This window comes from Pelmatolapia mariae, linkage group LG18 (assembly GCF_036321145.2).
Source record: "Pelmatolapia mariae isolate MD_Pm_ZW linkage group LG18, Pm_UMD_F_2, whole genome shotgun sequence".
In the NCBI taxonomy this organism is placed as follows: domain Eukaryota; kingdom Metazoa; phylum Chordata; class Actinopteri; order Cichliformes; family Cichlidae; genus Pelmatolapia; species Pelmatolapia mariae.
Window position 1 is genome coordinate 20,414,576 of NC_086243.1, and position 14,944 is coordinate 20,429,519.

The following is a 14,944-nucleotide window of genomic DNA, read 5'->3' on the forward strand; positions in this document are numbered from 1 at the left end:
TACACGCCTGTTGCAATGGGACTGAAAACACTTGGGTTCAAAGATTAAGAGGTGTGGCCCAAATACTTTTGTTCATACAGTGTATGTGATGGATGCTAAAAATAAGAAAATATAAATAAAAGCTATGAGATGTATGGTTAACTCCACATTGTCAACTCTAAATCTTATAAATTAAATCAGGTTTTCTGTCTAACTAGAATAAGACTCACAGTTGTTTGTATTTGCTAACCAGTCAAGTTTCAGTTTACATGTCATCCCTTTAATTCTATTCTGTACTATTCTGGTGAAAAGCGGTCATCAATGGCATATGAATGCTTAAGTTATGGCAAAATAATGTGTTTCATGAAGTCAGGGTGACCTTTATTTTTGACATCTTTCTTGAGATATTTCATGTAAAGGATTCCTTCGATGCGCTCTTCACATATCAAATACATAAGAAACAGACAGATGTGCTCACAACCCAAAAACATGTCGATGGCACTGAATCATAAAACTTTTAGCCAGACTATATTGCCTCAGGTCTACCTCTAGGGCTGCAGACAGCCCACCAGTTCTACTAATAGAATGGTTAGCACAGTATGTACAGTATGTTGCTCAAGAGGTGATAGAGACAGAGCCACAGTAACTCCTGGTGATCTTAATTAGCATACTGGGTCGGCTCAGAGATGGGTTTATCTGAACTGTGGACGCTGGGCAGGTCCAAAGTGATGAGAGAGAAAAGTAAGGATGAAAAAATAGGACTCTAAAAGTGACATCATTTAAGACTCTTCCTCTTAACTTCCTAGGACCTGCCGTCCACATATGTGGACATCACATTTTTGGTTATTTTGACCAAAATACTCAATTTTGCTCTACATGGGCCTGATATCCACTTACGAGGACATTATACTGCTACTGTTCTATCAAAATTTTAAATGAAATTCCTCATTTGTGGCTCTCATTTGTCTTAAAAACAAAAATAAGGTAAAAAAAAAAATCTGAAAATTCTTTGTTTTTACATTCATCGGGCCCCAATATGCCCAAATATCAAAGAGAAATTAAAAATGCATGTCGTGGAAGAGTTCGGGTCTTAGGAGGTTAATGTCAGTGGAAACAAAGCCTTAAAACCGCTGAATAATATCTGCTGACTGTATGCTTTTCTGTCTTTGTGTGTGCAAGCCTGCATGAGAGTGTGTGTGCCCAGTGTGCAAAACCCTACACAACCTAAAGCAAAGCTCCATCCAGAGCATTATAAATACACTGAATCATCATACCTATTCACTCTCCACTGATTTTAATTATCTGAACTGAAGCGATGCAAGAGGCTACACACATCCAGTATAAGGGGCTTGGACAACTTTTAATCGCACTCTTTCTCTAATCTGCTATGTACATGCTTATCCTCAACTCCTAACAAAGTGCAGCTTTTACCCGGAGGAAGGACAGGTCACAGTGATCCTCCATGTGTGTGATCTCCAGGTTCTCCAAGACTACGGTGCAGTTGCTGTAGGTCTTCACCATGTTCCTGTAGTGGTCCTCTTTAGTTCCCAGAAGGTTTAAACGATTGGTTACACCTTGGCACACTGCAGGAAAGGAGAATTCATCATTGTTTCAATTAAATGTTAAAAGATTCAGATTGTAATACTGTGGAATTGCAGTGGAGAGTCACAAAAGTATTTAAACCAAGGCCCACAGTGCAATCAGTCAGAAACAGAAACATTCCCTGCTTACGCAACATGCTGGCTCCGTTTATGACTTTCTATGTGTGTGTGTGTGTGTGTGTGTATCTCTGTTGGAGAATTTAGTCTGTGCAGTCATAACTTGGCACGCTTTCATGTGAAAATAACAGATCTGGGCTGCATCTGCAACAAAATCAAATCTCAGTGACGAGTTAAGTTCTGGCGAGTCAAAGTCAGCTGCATGTTTTTATGCTGGCAAAGGTCGCAATCTTTCCACTTGTATGAAGGCTGGTTAAAACAATCCCTCTGACCGGTAAGTCCAGCTCATTGTGGTGTTCTCCAGAAAAGCTCTGATGTGTCACAAATTCCATGAGTGTTGTAGGTTTTTGGTTTTTTTGGAGAGGAGATTCACATGTCTACATCTCAAAATTAAAAGTCTAATTTCTAGTTTAACCATATTTGACTCAAGCGCAGGATTCATGACATGACAAAATGACAATTTAGTGCTTAAACAATGTTGATAAATGAATGCTCTCTGAGTTTTTAGCTCCCAGAGAACAACTATGGGCTGATAACTTCGCCTGTTTAATGTTACGTAATACAATGCGTGAATAAGGAAGGTAGTGCAACAAACAGGGAGGCTCTTTTTTTGTTTTAATGAATGAATGCATGGATTTTATAATGAAAAAGGTATATCTTTAAAGAACAGCTCATCTCCTCTTATGCATGTTTAGGCCCCAAGCTGGTCAAACAGGTTCTGACTGGCAATGAAGAGAGAGCCAGCAGAGTTAATCACTGCAACAGCTATTTAACACACACACACACACACACACACACACACACACACACACACACACACACACACACACACACACACACACACACACACACACACACACAGTGTATGCACGCATAATAAGCAAGTAATTGATTGAGATTTAAATTATGGGTTCACTTGAGCAATTAACTCTGAAAAACAAAATATTCCTCCTCGTGGTTATTAGAAATTGCGGTGCTGGCATAATCCCTAAAGCACATTCCCAAACATGCCTGCTCTTGACTGCAAAAGAAAGCCAAACAACTTGGTCCGACTTCTCAGACACACCTCACAACACATAACAGCTCATGCAGTTGTGCTAACAGAGGCACATGTGATTCACATCACCGAGGGAAAAGAACAGGGTTTCTCAACTGGTATCAAAGGATAAAACTGCGTTTTTCAATCACACTGTGTGTTTTACTTATGATGTTGTGCTGGGTTCATACACACTAAGCGCAAAAAGAAGCTAATCAGTGAGAATTAGGCACAAACAGCTGTCAACCGCCCTCCCTCTTCTTCCTCCTCATTAGCTAGTCCCTGAGGGTTCTCCCTGACATGAACCCTGCAGTCCAGCAGCCCAACACCCGAGTAACAGAGGCAGATGAGCAAAAGCAAGCTGACAGTTTTAATTAGAAGAGCCACGTGAGTTGTAATTAGCCCTCTGATTATTACTCAGATTGTGAAAACCAAACTGTAACAAACAAAAGGTTGTCGGGTTTTTGCAGCTGTGAATATTAATAAACCTGGTTTGAACATCCTGAATGCCATTTTACAAACAGAGACAATCACTTAGAGTATATATACATGCATATCTCCCAGTTATATATAAACAGCCTGCTCCCTATTTGAGTTATAATGAGCAGTGAAGGTGGAAAAAGACAGGTGAGGCTGATGGTTCAACAAACTTCCTCCAAGGGAAGATCAGACCTTGAGTGCTAAACAAGGAAGAAAAGCAAACAGCCAATTGGTCGAGAAAGCAGGAACACAGCCACAGTAAAAGTTCTCCTTGTCCACTTTGGTGATTGAACAACTCTCTTGCAGGTGGTAAATGATCTGATATTCCATGACCATAAATGGACTTCCAGGAGCAACAAAAGAAAAACAAATGAGGTCGGGCTGTGGGGACATAATTGTTAAAATCTGAAAGATTGCTCTATAATTGTGCTGGGAATAATGTGTGTTAGACTTTAACCTGGGAACCTTCTCCAAGTGAAAATGACTCATGTTGAATCACATTTACAATAAAAGTTTGCAGACGTGGTAAGCTACCTTCGCTCTGAAAGAGACAAACTGTAGCTAGTGAGGAAATGAACATGCAGACTGGAAATGACAGGAACCTGTTTAGTTGCTTTTTTTGTCCATAAACCGTTGATTCTGAAATGTAACCTACTGTCTGCAGCCTGCTATAATGCAAGGTTAAGGGTGGGGTTTCTTATGATGTAACTGATACTGTGACAAAGACTAATTGCAGATTGCTTCACTCGCTCCAGCTGTACTGTCGTCACAAAACGTCCAGGAGGTAGGTGCAGGGAGTGGCAGGTCTGCCTCTGTACGGCGTGAGTGTGTGTGGGTGTGTGCACTAGCATATATGCAAGTGTGCAACACTCTAAGCGGCACAAGCTGGATTGAGCTGCGTTGATCAGCACCCAGTCAGAGAATGACAAAGGACCCGATAAACCCGATCATGAGTCATCTAAATTTGCACAAACGTCCAGTCGCATATTTTGATGTTTACTTGGGAACTAGTGCTGGAAGTCGAGGGTGTGCGGGCACATATCTGTTTCTCGAGGCTATGGCATCTGCACCACTACATAAAAAAGAAACCATTGTTTAGTATTTGAGATAATTATCTCATTATCTCATCAATAAACATTTACAAAGAGAATACAGAATAGAATAGAATAACTTTATTATCCCGATCAATGGAAAATTGTCTTTGGTTCACCATTCATACATACACACATACAAAACAACAATAAATAAACAGTATTGGTAATGACCAAAGTCCTTCTTCCCCCAAAGAGGGGGGGAGGGAGTAATCGGTTGTCTGTCTGTCTGTTTGTTCGCAGGTTAGCATCTACATTCTTTTAAGAGATGTTCAAATATCTTGTTCAAATTTATGTGTCTGTAGACACCAATAACAGCGAGGGCTGATTTAATTTTGGTGAAAATTAGGTCAAGGTCACGCCAAATGTGAAAAACTTTCTATATCACACACTTTTTTATGTATTGGCTTCAAACTTCACAATGATGCTAGGTCTTTTGTACTTCTTCAATATAATGCCCTATGATGTCACAGTGACGCCATAAAGATTCACAAAAATCACACACAACATGAATATATCTTAAAATCTCTCATTTTTTCAGCTTCTGGAAGCCAAAAAAATTCTGCCAATCCTGCTTCAATCATATGGATAAAGATAATAAAATACACCATTTTAATATGTCATACTTCAAGGTCATGGTCAAAGCTCAGACATCAGCGTGTTGTATACAAAAGGCTGATGTCAGCATGTTGTAATAAAAACATCATAAAACACCAGAGTTTTAGTAGGCTATGGCCCTTGCCCTTCAGGGGAAGTTGCGCTCTCTGGTTGCTCTTGTTTGCTGTGTTGCTGTAATAAATCAGTGTGTGCAAGCCGTCTTTAATCAAAATGCTATGCTAAAGTGCAATTATTGTTGTTATGCATGAATCTTTAATTTTACTGTTTTGCAAAAAAGCTGAAAATACACCACACAAGTAATGGATTCCTGAAGAGAAAACGTATATTTGTAGTTGAATGTTCTGTTCATTTTTTACTTCTCAGAGAAGTCCTGTGTGCCAGCTCAAATATAGGTGACTTTGGTTTGTTATTTGCCTAATAAAGAACAACATCTTTTATATTTTTTCAACATTTTTTGATGACAGATTTAGAAAAGATTTCTGTTTATTTGGTTTTTGTTTTTACGACAGGTGCTCTATTAAATTAGTCAAATGCGCTCCTCTTGAGATTTCAAGTCAATGTCCGAGTAGGCAAACTAGTAATCCTGGAAATTGGGCTGGAGAGAATTGAGACTGAATGTCTGTAAAGCATAAATATGAGCTGCAACATTCAGGATTGAAAAATGAAGTCAAGGCAAAAGCGCCAAAAACTGCAATTCCTCCCTCGGCCTCTTGAGGCTGGCTTCAGAAATGAGTCCATTTCACAGGCCCAAGCATTAAAATGCCCACCTTTAAAGCACAAATAAACATGTTTTCTGCCTAGTGAAAACAAAGAAAAACATTTTGGGTTTTTATAACTAATTCCTGTCTCTATAAAAACTATACTGGTGCTAGTTTTTATGACTCACCTGTCAGCTTAAAGCTGACAAGGAAAAATGTGTGTGTGTTGCTGGAGGCCGCTGGCAGTTGCTAGATGAAGAGGTACATGTGCTGCACCAAAAGCCTTGCTGCGACCGCTTTGCATTCAATCTCATAGCGTGGTAACAAAACTGTGAAAATCATGAACACCGTTTCCCTTGCACCTTTTGAAATAGGTTAGCTGTAGCGGTAAAATGTTTAAGTTTTACTGTCAAGGCGAATGTCTCAGGTTTTGGATTGTGTCATACTTTTTCAAGTTCCACTGAGGCTCAATGACTAGTTCGCATGAGCAGATTCCTTGAAAACTACAGGCAACCTGCTAACAACCAAAGCAATCACAGGGAGGCTTTTCCTGCAACACCATCGACCTCCAGCTACCATTAGCCAACCATTCGGGGAATACACATTTTTCATTAGCAGCTGGTGGTTGCCGAACGGTTTCTAGGCCTGTATGACTGAGGACTCAAAGGAATGGGTCGATGTTTTGGCGAATGCACATTTGTTTTCTGATGTGCAGAAAACTCTATCCTGGTAAATACCGTTTGCTGAGCTCCAAATCTTGCACTTTTCCTTTAAAAATCTTTAAAATGACACATGAACTAAAGGGCTGCCGTATGTTTGTGTTAGCATAAATATTCTTAGATTATATTCTTAGACTGACATATATAATGTAAACCTTTTCTTTGATGGTTGGCAAAATCATAATTATTTATTGAGAAAATGGGTACAAATTGCAACGGGCCACAATACCACAGTCAAAGCAGACAATATAGTGTAAACATTTGAGAGACATTAACCAAACAAGATGGGATCGAATGTACAATCTTACTCACCAAACCCAGACAAGAAAAGAAAAAGTCAGTTGCACAAATTTACATTTGAGGTCTTATTTGCATGTTTGGATGAAACTTAGCTCCCCCCTCCCTTTTAAGGCAATAACGAGTCCTCACGAAAGTAAACCAAACTTCCCTGATATCCCTCTAATGGTTTCCTCCAACAAAGTGAGCCGCCATCTACGAAATTAAATCATAATGCTTTATACCTTTCTGCAGACAACAGAAATGGTCTTGCCGCTTTCTCTTCCTCTCACTCACTACCTGCGATTCAATTATGCTCTGTCCAGAGTCTCATAATTACATTACCTGAAAACGTATACATGATTAAAGGGAGGTAACGATGCTAAGTGACAGGACTCTCTCAAGTCAACAGCATTACGGTAAAATATCTTGCACAATTCAATCTCCAGTGTTCTGCCACTTTTATAACAAATCGATGCCAAGATTAATTCACCTATTTGGAAGTACATGTGTATTGTAAGAGGATGGTGATGGGAAGAGAAGAAGAAACCATACAATCTGCTTTAGTTTGCTTCAGTTTCAAGTTGACGATTACTGGTGTTGTGGTTATTTTAGTTCCTGAACCTTCAGATTTAAGGGAATTGTAAATTTCCCAAAGGCAAGTAAGTTAATGATGCAAAAAAAATTCAAAGAAGTACATTCAAGCTCCCTTTTCCCTCTCTTATGTTTTCTGATTGGCTGAGATTGAGAAGGCACTACAAGTGGTCATATGTGCATTCAGTGGTGTTGCGCTTCATTCATATAAACACACTTTGTAGTTAGGACTTAAAAATTCCTGATATCCTGCTCTTTGCTGAGGGGAAATGCACTCTTCCTTTGCGTGGGAGTCATATCAATCCCTAAGAGAAAACATCTTCGGGCCTCAGAAAAGAAAAAGGGGTCAGTGTGGACTCAGAGGATACCCCCCCCCCCTCCACACACACACACATGGAGACACTCTCCCTCCCTATCCCCAATGAATGCAAAAACACAAGGCCCTCTGACATCTCAGGAAGTTGCTCTTGCATGGGGTTAGCTGGCTACCCCGCAATGCTGAACCAGATGGTTGTTAACAGTCGTCTTTAGGGAGAGGAGGACACGAAGAATGATTTAAACTGAACTTCATGTACTATTTGAGAATAAGAAGTGACTGAAAGGAAATGACAGGGGGAAAAAAACTGAAACCAAAACGAACAAAAAAAATGTCAGAATTGGTTTGTGGTTTAGCCAACAGAGAAGTAAATGTGGGACACCCGGCTGTGGGGTCAAACTGTGGAAAGAGGGTGTAAAGCCGAACACTTGACGTATAAGCCTGGATGACCTTTCCCTAAAGACCAACAAAGGGGACAAAACATAGGGGTGGACAGCTGTAGAAGACCAGCAAATGAAAGGCCTTACTCAATACATCACATGTCCTCATAACAGTTCAGTCCCAGTGACTGCATTTGTTGGCCCCGCTGCAGATGGAGCGCAGTCAGTGAAGTTTAGCTGTTAAAAGCTCAGCAAAGTGACCAAATAAAGACCAAAAAGGCTCATGTTTACTCTCTGTTCCTGATGATTCCTCTCTACCAGTCACTGAGACACTCCAGATACCTGTGGCTGGACCCATCATAATGTTTACTCTCCACCTCAGTGTGAGGAAACTGTGGATTTAGGTTCTGCACAAACACAGGAAAAAAGTATGTATACTCACTGCTGCATACTGTGATCAGCATTTTCAAGACCTTAAGGCAGTACACAGTGCTGGAAAGGCTACATTACTTGGATAATCAACTGACCTTTGGGAGAAAGCAGTGAGCTCGATTTATAAACGAAAAAAAAACTACTACTTTTCCTTAATTTAGGCAATAATAATCAATATTTGATATTAACAACAGGTCAGCTCACAGTGCGTGAAAGGATAAACCTCGACAAAGAAATAACACCTGATTATGAAGTTACCTTGAGCTCCATGAAACTCTATCAGCTCATTGTTTTGGTTTCTCATCCAACAGCTTTACCGTTTTGGTCCAGCAGTTTAGGTTATTGCACAATAATTCCACTGCGCCAAACATGATTTCGCTTAGACGTTAATAGAAACCAAAACAGAATGAAAGGGACAGTGGATGCCAAAGTTATGTTTGCCTAGTTGCTTGGAAAAAGAAAATCCTTAAAAAGCTTTGTTTGCTATCTATTGCTTGTGTTTGTTAAATACTCATTGTGTGATTATATGTGTCATTTTTGTGTTTATAGCCTGCTGTGTTGCTGTTGAATGAAATGATGGGTTTTGGGGGGCACCATGGGCAGAAGTCTCAGACAAAGAGAAGGAGAAACTAGAGAAATAAAAGCAACTGTTTGCTGGAGGCAAGAGAGAGAAAAAAGTGTGTTGGTTTTCTTTAACTTTCAGTGAACCAAGTTCACCCAATCCTTAAAAAATAAATATGTTACTGTATGTGCCTATTGACTTACAAGAGGCCTAACTCACTGACTTTCATCCTAGTTATTGTTTGAGCTTCTCCTGTGAATAATCAACATTTCTCTTCATAGTTAACAGAAGAGATAAACCTTCAGAAGGAAATTTGTGGGAAGAAAGTCGATTTTTCCAGAGTGAACTAAACAAAACTGTGCTCCTTCTACTCCAGAGCTGAAATGCTTCCTGTGTAAATGATGAGTATAAAAGAACAGCTGAAATAATCGAGGAATAGTTTTAATTAGGCGAGTCTCCTTCATAGCCTGTTGGAAAGTCCATTAGTGCTCAGTAAAGGCACCCATCAACTCCACTGCTGTAACTCAAAACTCACCACTTCATCCCCATTTACATTCCAATAATGCACCAACCATTCCCCTGAAATGCTCCAACATTTAACCCACTTCCTCTTTAACATCCAGACATTCTCCCTATTGAAGGCCGTTCTAGCCAAGACAACTCCCAGCCCCCCACTTTTTCTCCCTCTTTCTCCTTCCCTGTTAAAACCATACTACTCTTCAATCCCACAGGAAGCTGGAGAGGAAGACTGAGCGAGTGGGCGTCCAGCCCCCCCCCCCCCCCCCCCCCCCCCCCAAATCCTCCTTCCAACAATCATCATTGGGCCATGCCTGGAAAAGAAGAAATGAGGGTGAGTGAGAGCGAGAAAGAAAACCAACAACCACTAGCAAAAGTAGCCCACACACTTCACACATCGTTCCAGCAAGACAAAGCAGATGTGGATCGGGAAATCCCTGTTGGTTTAAGCATTCCCAGCCCAGTTCAACTGCCCCCAGGTTGGAGCACCTCAACACAGAGGACAGACAGATAACTCTCATCGACTGAAGTCCTCAGTTCATCCAAACAAAAGAGATAAACGCTCTTCGAGACACCCTTTCTGCTTAAGGACTTCTTATTTTTAGCCCGATAGCTGACAGGCTCATTTCTGTGTAGCTTTATCCACTGCTTCACAGCACTGCCTGCCAACAACTCTGTTAGAGCCTTAGTCATGTCTCCAGCAATTCTGCCCCACTGGAGTCTTCACAGAGAGTGACCCCATAAAAGGAATATTCTGTAAAAGCCCTGGGGTTTGTGTTAGTAAGCTTTGCTCTGTGGCTCATCCCTTACTCACAAATTCAGCCTGCGCTTTACACATCAGCAGGCCCCAAGTCCACCGATGAGTAGTTTCTTCCTCATCCACATTGGCAGAGGGCAAGTGTCAGGGACAAACGGAGCTCAGGGAATAAGTTTGTACAGCTGAGGAACTCTCATAATTTTTCAGCGCTGTGAAAGGGTATTTAGTTGCGTGTTGTGTTGTACTTGCCAAAAGCATGACCGATTTAATTTGCACAGAAATACTTTACAGTTTAGCTACGTCTTCCTGATGACACATCAAGCTAAAAATGCTTGAGATGCTATGGTGGGCCGCTGCCAAGCACATGGAGCCAGGGAGTGCTCTGTTAAAACCTTTGGAGTATTTTCATCTCCACAATAGAAGCATGGATAGCAGGGACTGACAGAAAGTGTTGGTAGTTTTTCATCAAACACTTCTCTCCAAAGCCCACAGCTCAGCTTTCTTCCATTGTTAACGTGCGGGGCGTTCTCCTTTTCCTGACAAAAAAAGCACATCACACATGCAGCTCCAAAACAATGTCCAAAGCTTGCTTGCTTAAGTTGATTATGACTGAGGAGGCCACCCCCTCACTAGAGACAGAGAAGGGCGTTTGCACAACCTCAGGCCTGGCTGCGTTGCGTCAGTCATCAAAGGCATGAGACTTGGCAGACTAGACTCTTTTCTGGCTATCAGCTACACTGCTGAACACAAGGACCCCAGCTCGGATGCACAGTGTATAAAACACACACTACAAATTCTAATGACTACACCAGAGGGTGGACGATAAGTGTGCACGCCGGGATAAAAACAAAAAAACAAAACAAAAAAAACTTTCCAACATTAAACCTGCAGAGATAGAAGAAAAAAAAAAAAGGCAACCATCTTCAATCCTTCCCCCATGGCCGCATGCCTGTCTTCGAACAGACAGGCATGCGGCCTAAGCATGTCTTTTATACTGGCTAAAAATAAGTTAAAACTCAGTTCTGACTATGCACAAGCCTAAATCCCCACTCTCCCAGATGGATTTCCTTTAAAATAAACAAATAAATTAGGGAAATTTGCTTGAGTGCAAATTTCTAGAGCAGGCATAGATAATTTGACATGACTGAAAGCTCAAGAGCGGCTACTAAATGGACCTTGAGGTTAAACTGACCTAACCTTTAAGCGAGAAGGTCTCTCAAGTGGCGGAAAAAGGAAATCTGAACGTCTCATCTACCATAATCAAAAGCCTCAGTCTAGTTCCTCAGTGAACCATGTGGTGAGATTGCTTTGTTCATTATATAAGCGTGATTTAAACACAGCTCAGCAGATGTAAAGATGCTTCCAATTCCAAATACAGAATCCCATTTCAGATTTGTAACTTTCTTTTTTAAATTGACCAACAGTTGCCAAACATTTATTACATTTATCATTTTATAGCTCAGAAGCATAAGGAATCAATGGATTAAACAGTAACCAACGTGGACAAAAAAGGAAGAAAGAAAGAAAGATAGCAAAGACGGCTTTCTAACATCAATATTGTCAGTGACTCGAGTGTTTAAAAGGAATCAAATTTAGTCGCCTGCTTACGTGGCCTCTGACCTGAAAACCCAATTTGGTTTTAAGTATTTTTAATCTTGTGTAAATCTTGGTGACTGATAATAAGAATAATACTAAAACAAGTGGACTGATATGACAAAAAAATAATAATCCCAGACTCCTGTCTAATCAGCTCAGGAAGAGGTTGTTGATGAAGTGGATACAGTGCCAGTTCAGCGGACTAATCCTACTTCCTGGCACTGGTCCAGATTTGCACTCTCCAGGGCATATAAGCCCTACCCATCCTCCACCCAGCTGAAGTGGTTTGTTGTGAAAATGAAAATGGAGGTGTATATATTGACCATTTATCAGTAATGGTTTAAGAGTTATACGACTTGTGGGTATATACTTAAAATATGTGAGCTTGACTAATGTTTTAGTGGGAAGTCTCGCAATGACAGGGTTGGGTTCAATCTTTTTTTATTGAAGGAAACACTGCCAGCGAAGGAGTGCTTGTTTTTTTTTTTTGGTTTTTTTTTTTTACAAGCCTCTGGCTTCAATTATGAAAACATGCAGTAATGAAGATGTTCCGCTCAAAGTCCCACCAGGAAATTAATTCTGAATTCAACGAAACATTGGTGTTGTTGAAACTTACCAGGCAATTAGAAAAGGTACTTCACGAGGGGCGTCGAGTATATTACATTTTAGTGCTGCTGGGGTAAAACAAATCAAGGATCAACTCTGTAGAAGTCACTGCCACAGCTACAATATCATGAACAATGCTGTCAGCTCATCTATAAATGGCTGCGATGAAATAGGTTTTACGATGGTGATGAAATCGGCGAGAGGTGATGCTGGCTTGTAAAATGCTGGAACCAAAGCAAGAGAAGAGCTGATCTTCTTTTCCTCCTCTAACACACCCTGCCACAAAACTCTGCCAACAGCGTTATAACTTCTCGTAACTCAGGTAGAGGTTTGTCATAAGGAGGGACGGTTATTCACTTGTCAGAATTGCACTTCAGGAGATAACCTGGTGGTAATCAACAGAGCTCTTTTGACAAACCTGTAGGCATAAACATAAGCCTCATTTCTTTATATTTTGCTTCCAATGAGACGCCTTTACTTGCAGTTTTTTAAAGTGATTTTGGAAATACATAATTTGTTCTTTCAATGAATCTCAAAAAAAATGCCCACGATAGCATTTTGAGTTTGATAGGTATAAAAATAGTCTTTTAGCACCAACAAGTTGAATCCCAATGAGCTATTAGCTGAGAACTTGGCATATCTCAGCACGGTCAGCAGTGTGTTGTGAAAAAAATTTGAAGAAACTGGACAAGGACTAAACGATAAGTCCTAATGCATTTGGTGTCCATCGGTTCTTCTTTTGATACAAATGATTGGCTGAAATTTGTGGTACAGTGATCCCTCGTTTATCACAGGTGTTACGTTCTAAAAATAACCCGTGGTAGGTGAAATCTGCGAAGTAGTCCGCTTTATTTTTTTACAATTATATATATAGATGTTTTAAGGCCGTAAAACCCCTCACTACACACTTTATACACTTTTCTCAGACAGGTACGAACATTTCACACTTTTCTCTCTTGTTTAAACACTCTCAAAGTTCGAACCTTCCTGGAAAAATAAGTCCAGTATTATAGAATGAAGCCAAAGATCAAACCCTGTTTTCAGGTCCAGAACATGGGAATGGAGCAGCTGTGAGAGAATTCAACATTAATGAATCAATGGTATGGAAGTGGAAGAAGCAAGAAGAATAAGTTGAGTAAAGTTTGACTTATCTCACTGTTTTGTTTCGCTTAATGCGTCTTATAATCTGAAAAATATTGTAACTTCTAACTTCCTTTAGCATTTCCAGAAGTCCAACTTTTTGTGCGATGGTTAGCATCTTCTTCTGCCTTTTGGGCGCTACCGCAGGTGCCTTTGACGGTGCAAACGTTTCGTCGACATTATTGTTGTTTGTTGGGGAAAAAACTTACAAACATACAGTGCAGCATTTCAGAGTCACCCTGCTAGCCATCGAAGATTTATGTAAATTTGACAAGCTGAACGCATTCTGTACTGTACAGGAGACACGGCACGAGATTGATTGACAATGGTCTACAGCCAATCAGGACGCAGAACACAATGCGCTGTAAAAAAAAAAATTAAAAAAAGAAGAAGCAAAAAGCATGCAAAATTGCACACAAAAAACTCCGCGAAACAGCGAGGCCACGAAACGTGAACCATGTTATGGCGAGGGACCACTGTATTAGATTACTGGTGTTTCACAATCTATTACATTCAGTTATATCAGTACACCTGTCCCAGCTTTACTTGTATATGAATCTGAATGATTAGCTGTACTGATCATTAACACAGTTAAAACAATACTTAAATATCAGTGTTTTAGCATTGTAATATGTAATCATGTTCTCAGAAGCATCCTATTAAACACTGTGTGCCTTAGTGGAGCTTTTCATTTCTAAAAAAAACTCTTATATCTAACTTGGATTTGGTGCCCTGATTCAATATCAGCTCAAATGATTCTGCTATCCACGCAGCAGCCTCATGAATTTGAGCTAACAGGCATGCCTTTCTCCTCTCTGTTGACACAGGGTTGTAAAGTCATGTCCACATGGCAAGTTAAGGTCAAGGAAGACAGATAAAGCAGTGTCGAAGGAGACAACAAAGTCTTGAATAAGGAACCCTTTGTCCAGAGACTTGGGGTTTCTGAGGCTGACGGATTCACGTTTCCTTTTCTTTGTGTGTGTTTCTCAGTCAAGCGCGCGCTCCTATTACCTTATTTAGAAGGCAGCCACAAACAGACTATGAATGTTGTTTCATTTCGAGCTTTAAAATTTGCTTTAGGAGAGAATCCTTCCTGTTAGGGAAGCTCCCCACAGCTGGCACCCAGTAAGCTCAGATCAATCTTCAATGACAGGAAAAGGAGGTCTAGACTGGAATAAAAGAAATAAGTTAAGAGATTCTGAATGTCTGTAGATGTGAGCATAGCACATGACCACACAGTTTTCCTGTGTACATAGAATTTAAACTAAATTCATGAAGTCAACAAGCCTATTTTCTCTTAATGCCGAAGTGTAAGCCGAGCTGAACGACAGAGAAAAGGTTGAAACATCACTGAACCTGTTTTACTTTTCCACACTGAAGACACAGTACATGCCAAATTCTTTGGACAAAACAAGACAAATCCCTTTTGT

The 14,944-nt window shown here is 40.4% G+C and overlaps 1 protein-coding gene across 1 annotated transcript in view; it reads right to left on the bottom strand.

Annotated features, from left to right (window-relative positions):
- Nucleotides 1–14,944, bottom strand: part of egfra (epidermal growth factor receptor a (erythroblastic leukemia viral (v-erb-b) oncogene homolog, avian)) — a 45,007-nt gene that overhangs the window by 22,870 nt on the left and 7,193 nt on the right. Inside the window, exon 2 of the mRNA XM_063460981.1 lies at nucleotides 1,411–1,562. Coding sequence (XP_063317051.1) covers nucleotides 1,411–1,562 — 152 coding nt within the window. The remainder of the gene's footprint in view (nucleotides 1–1,410; nucleotides 1,563–14,944) is intronic.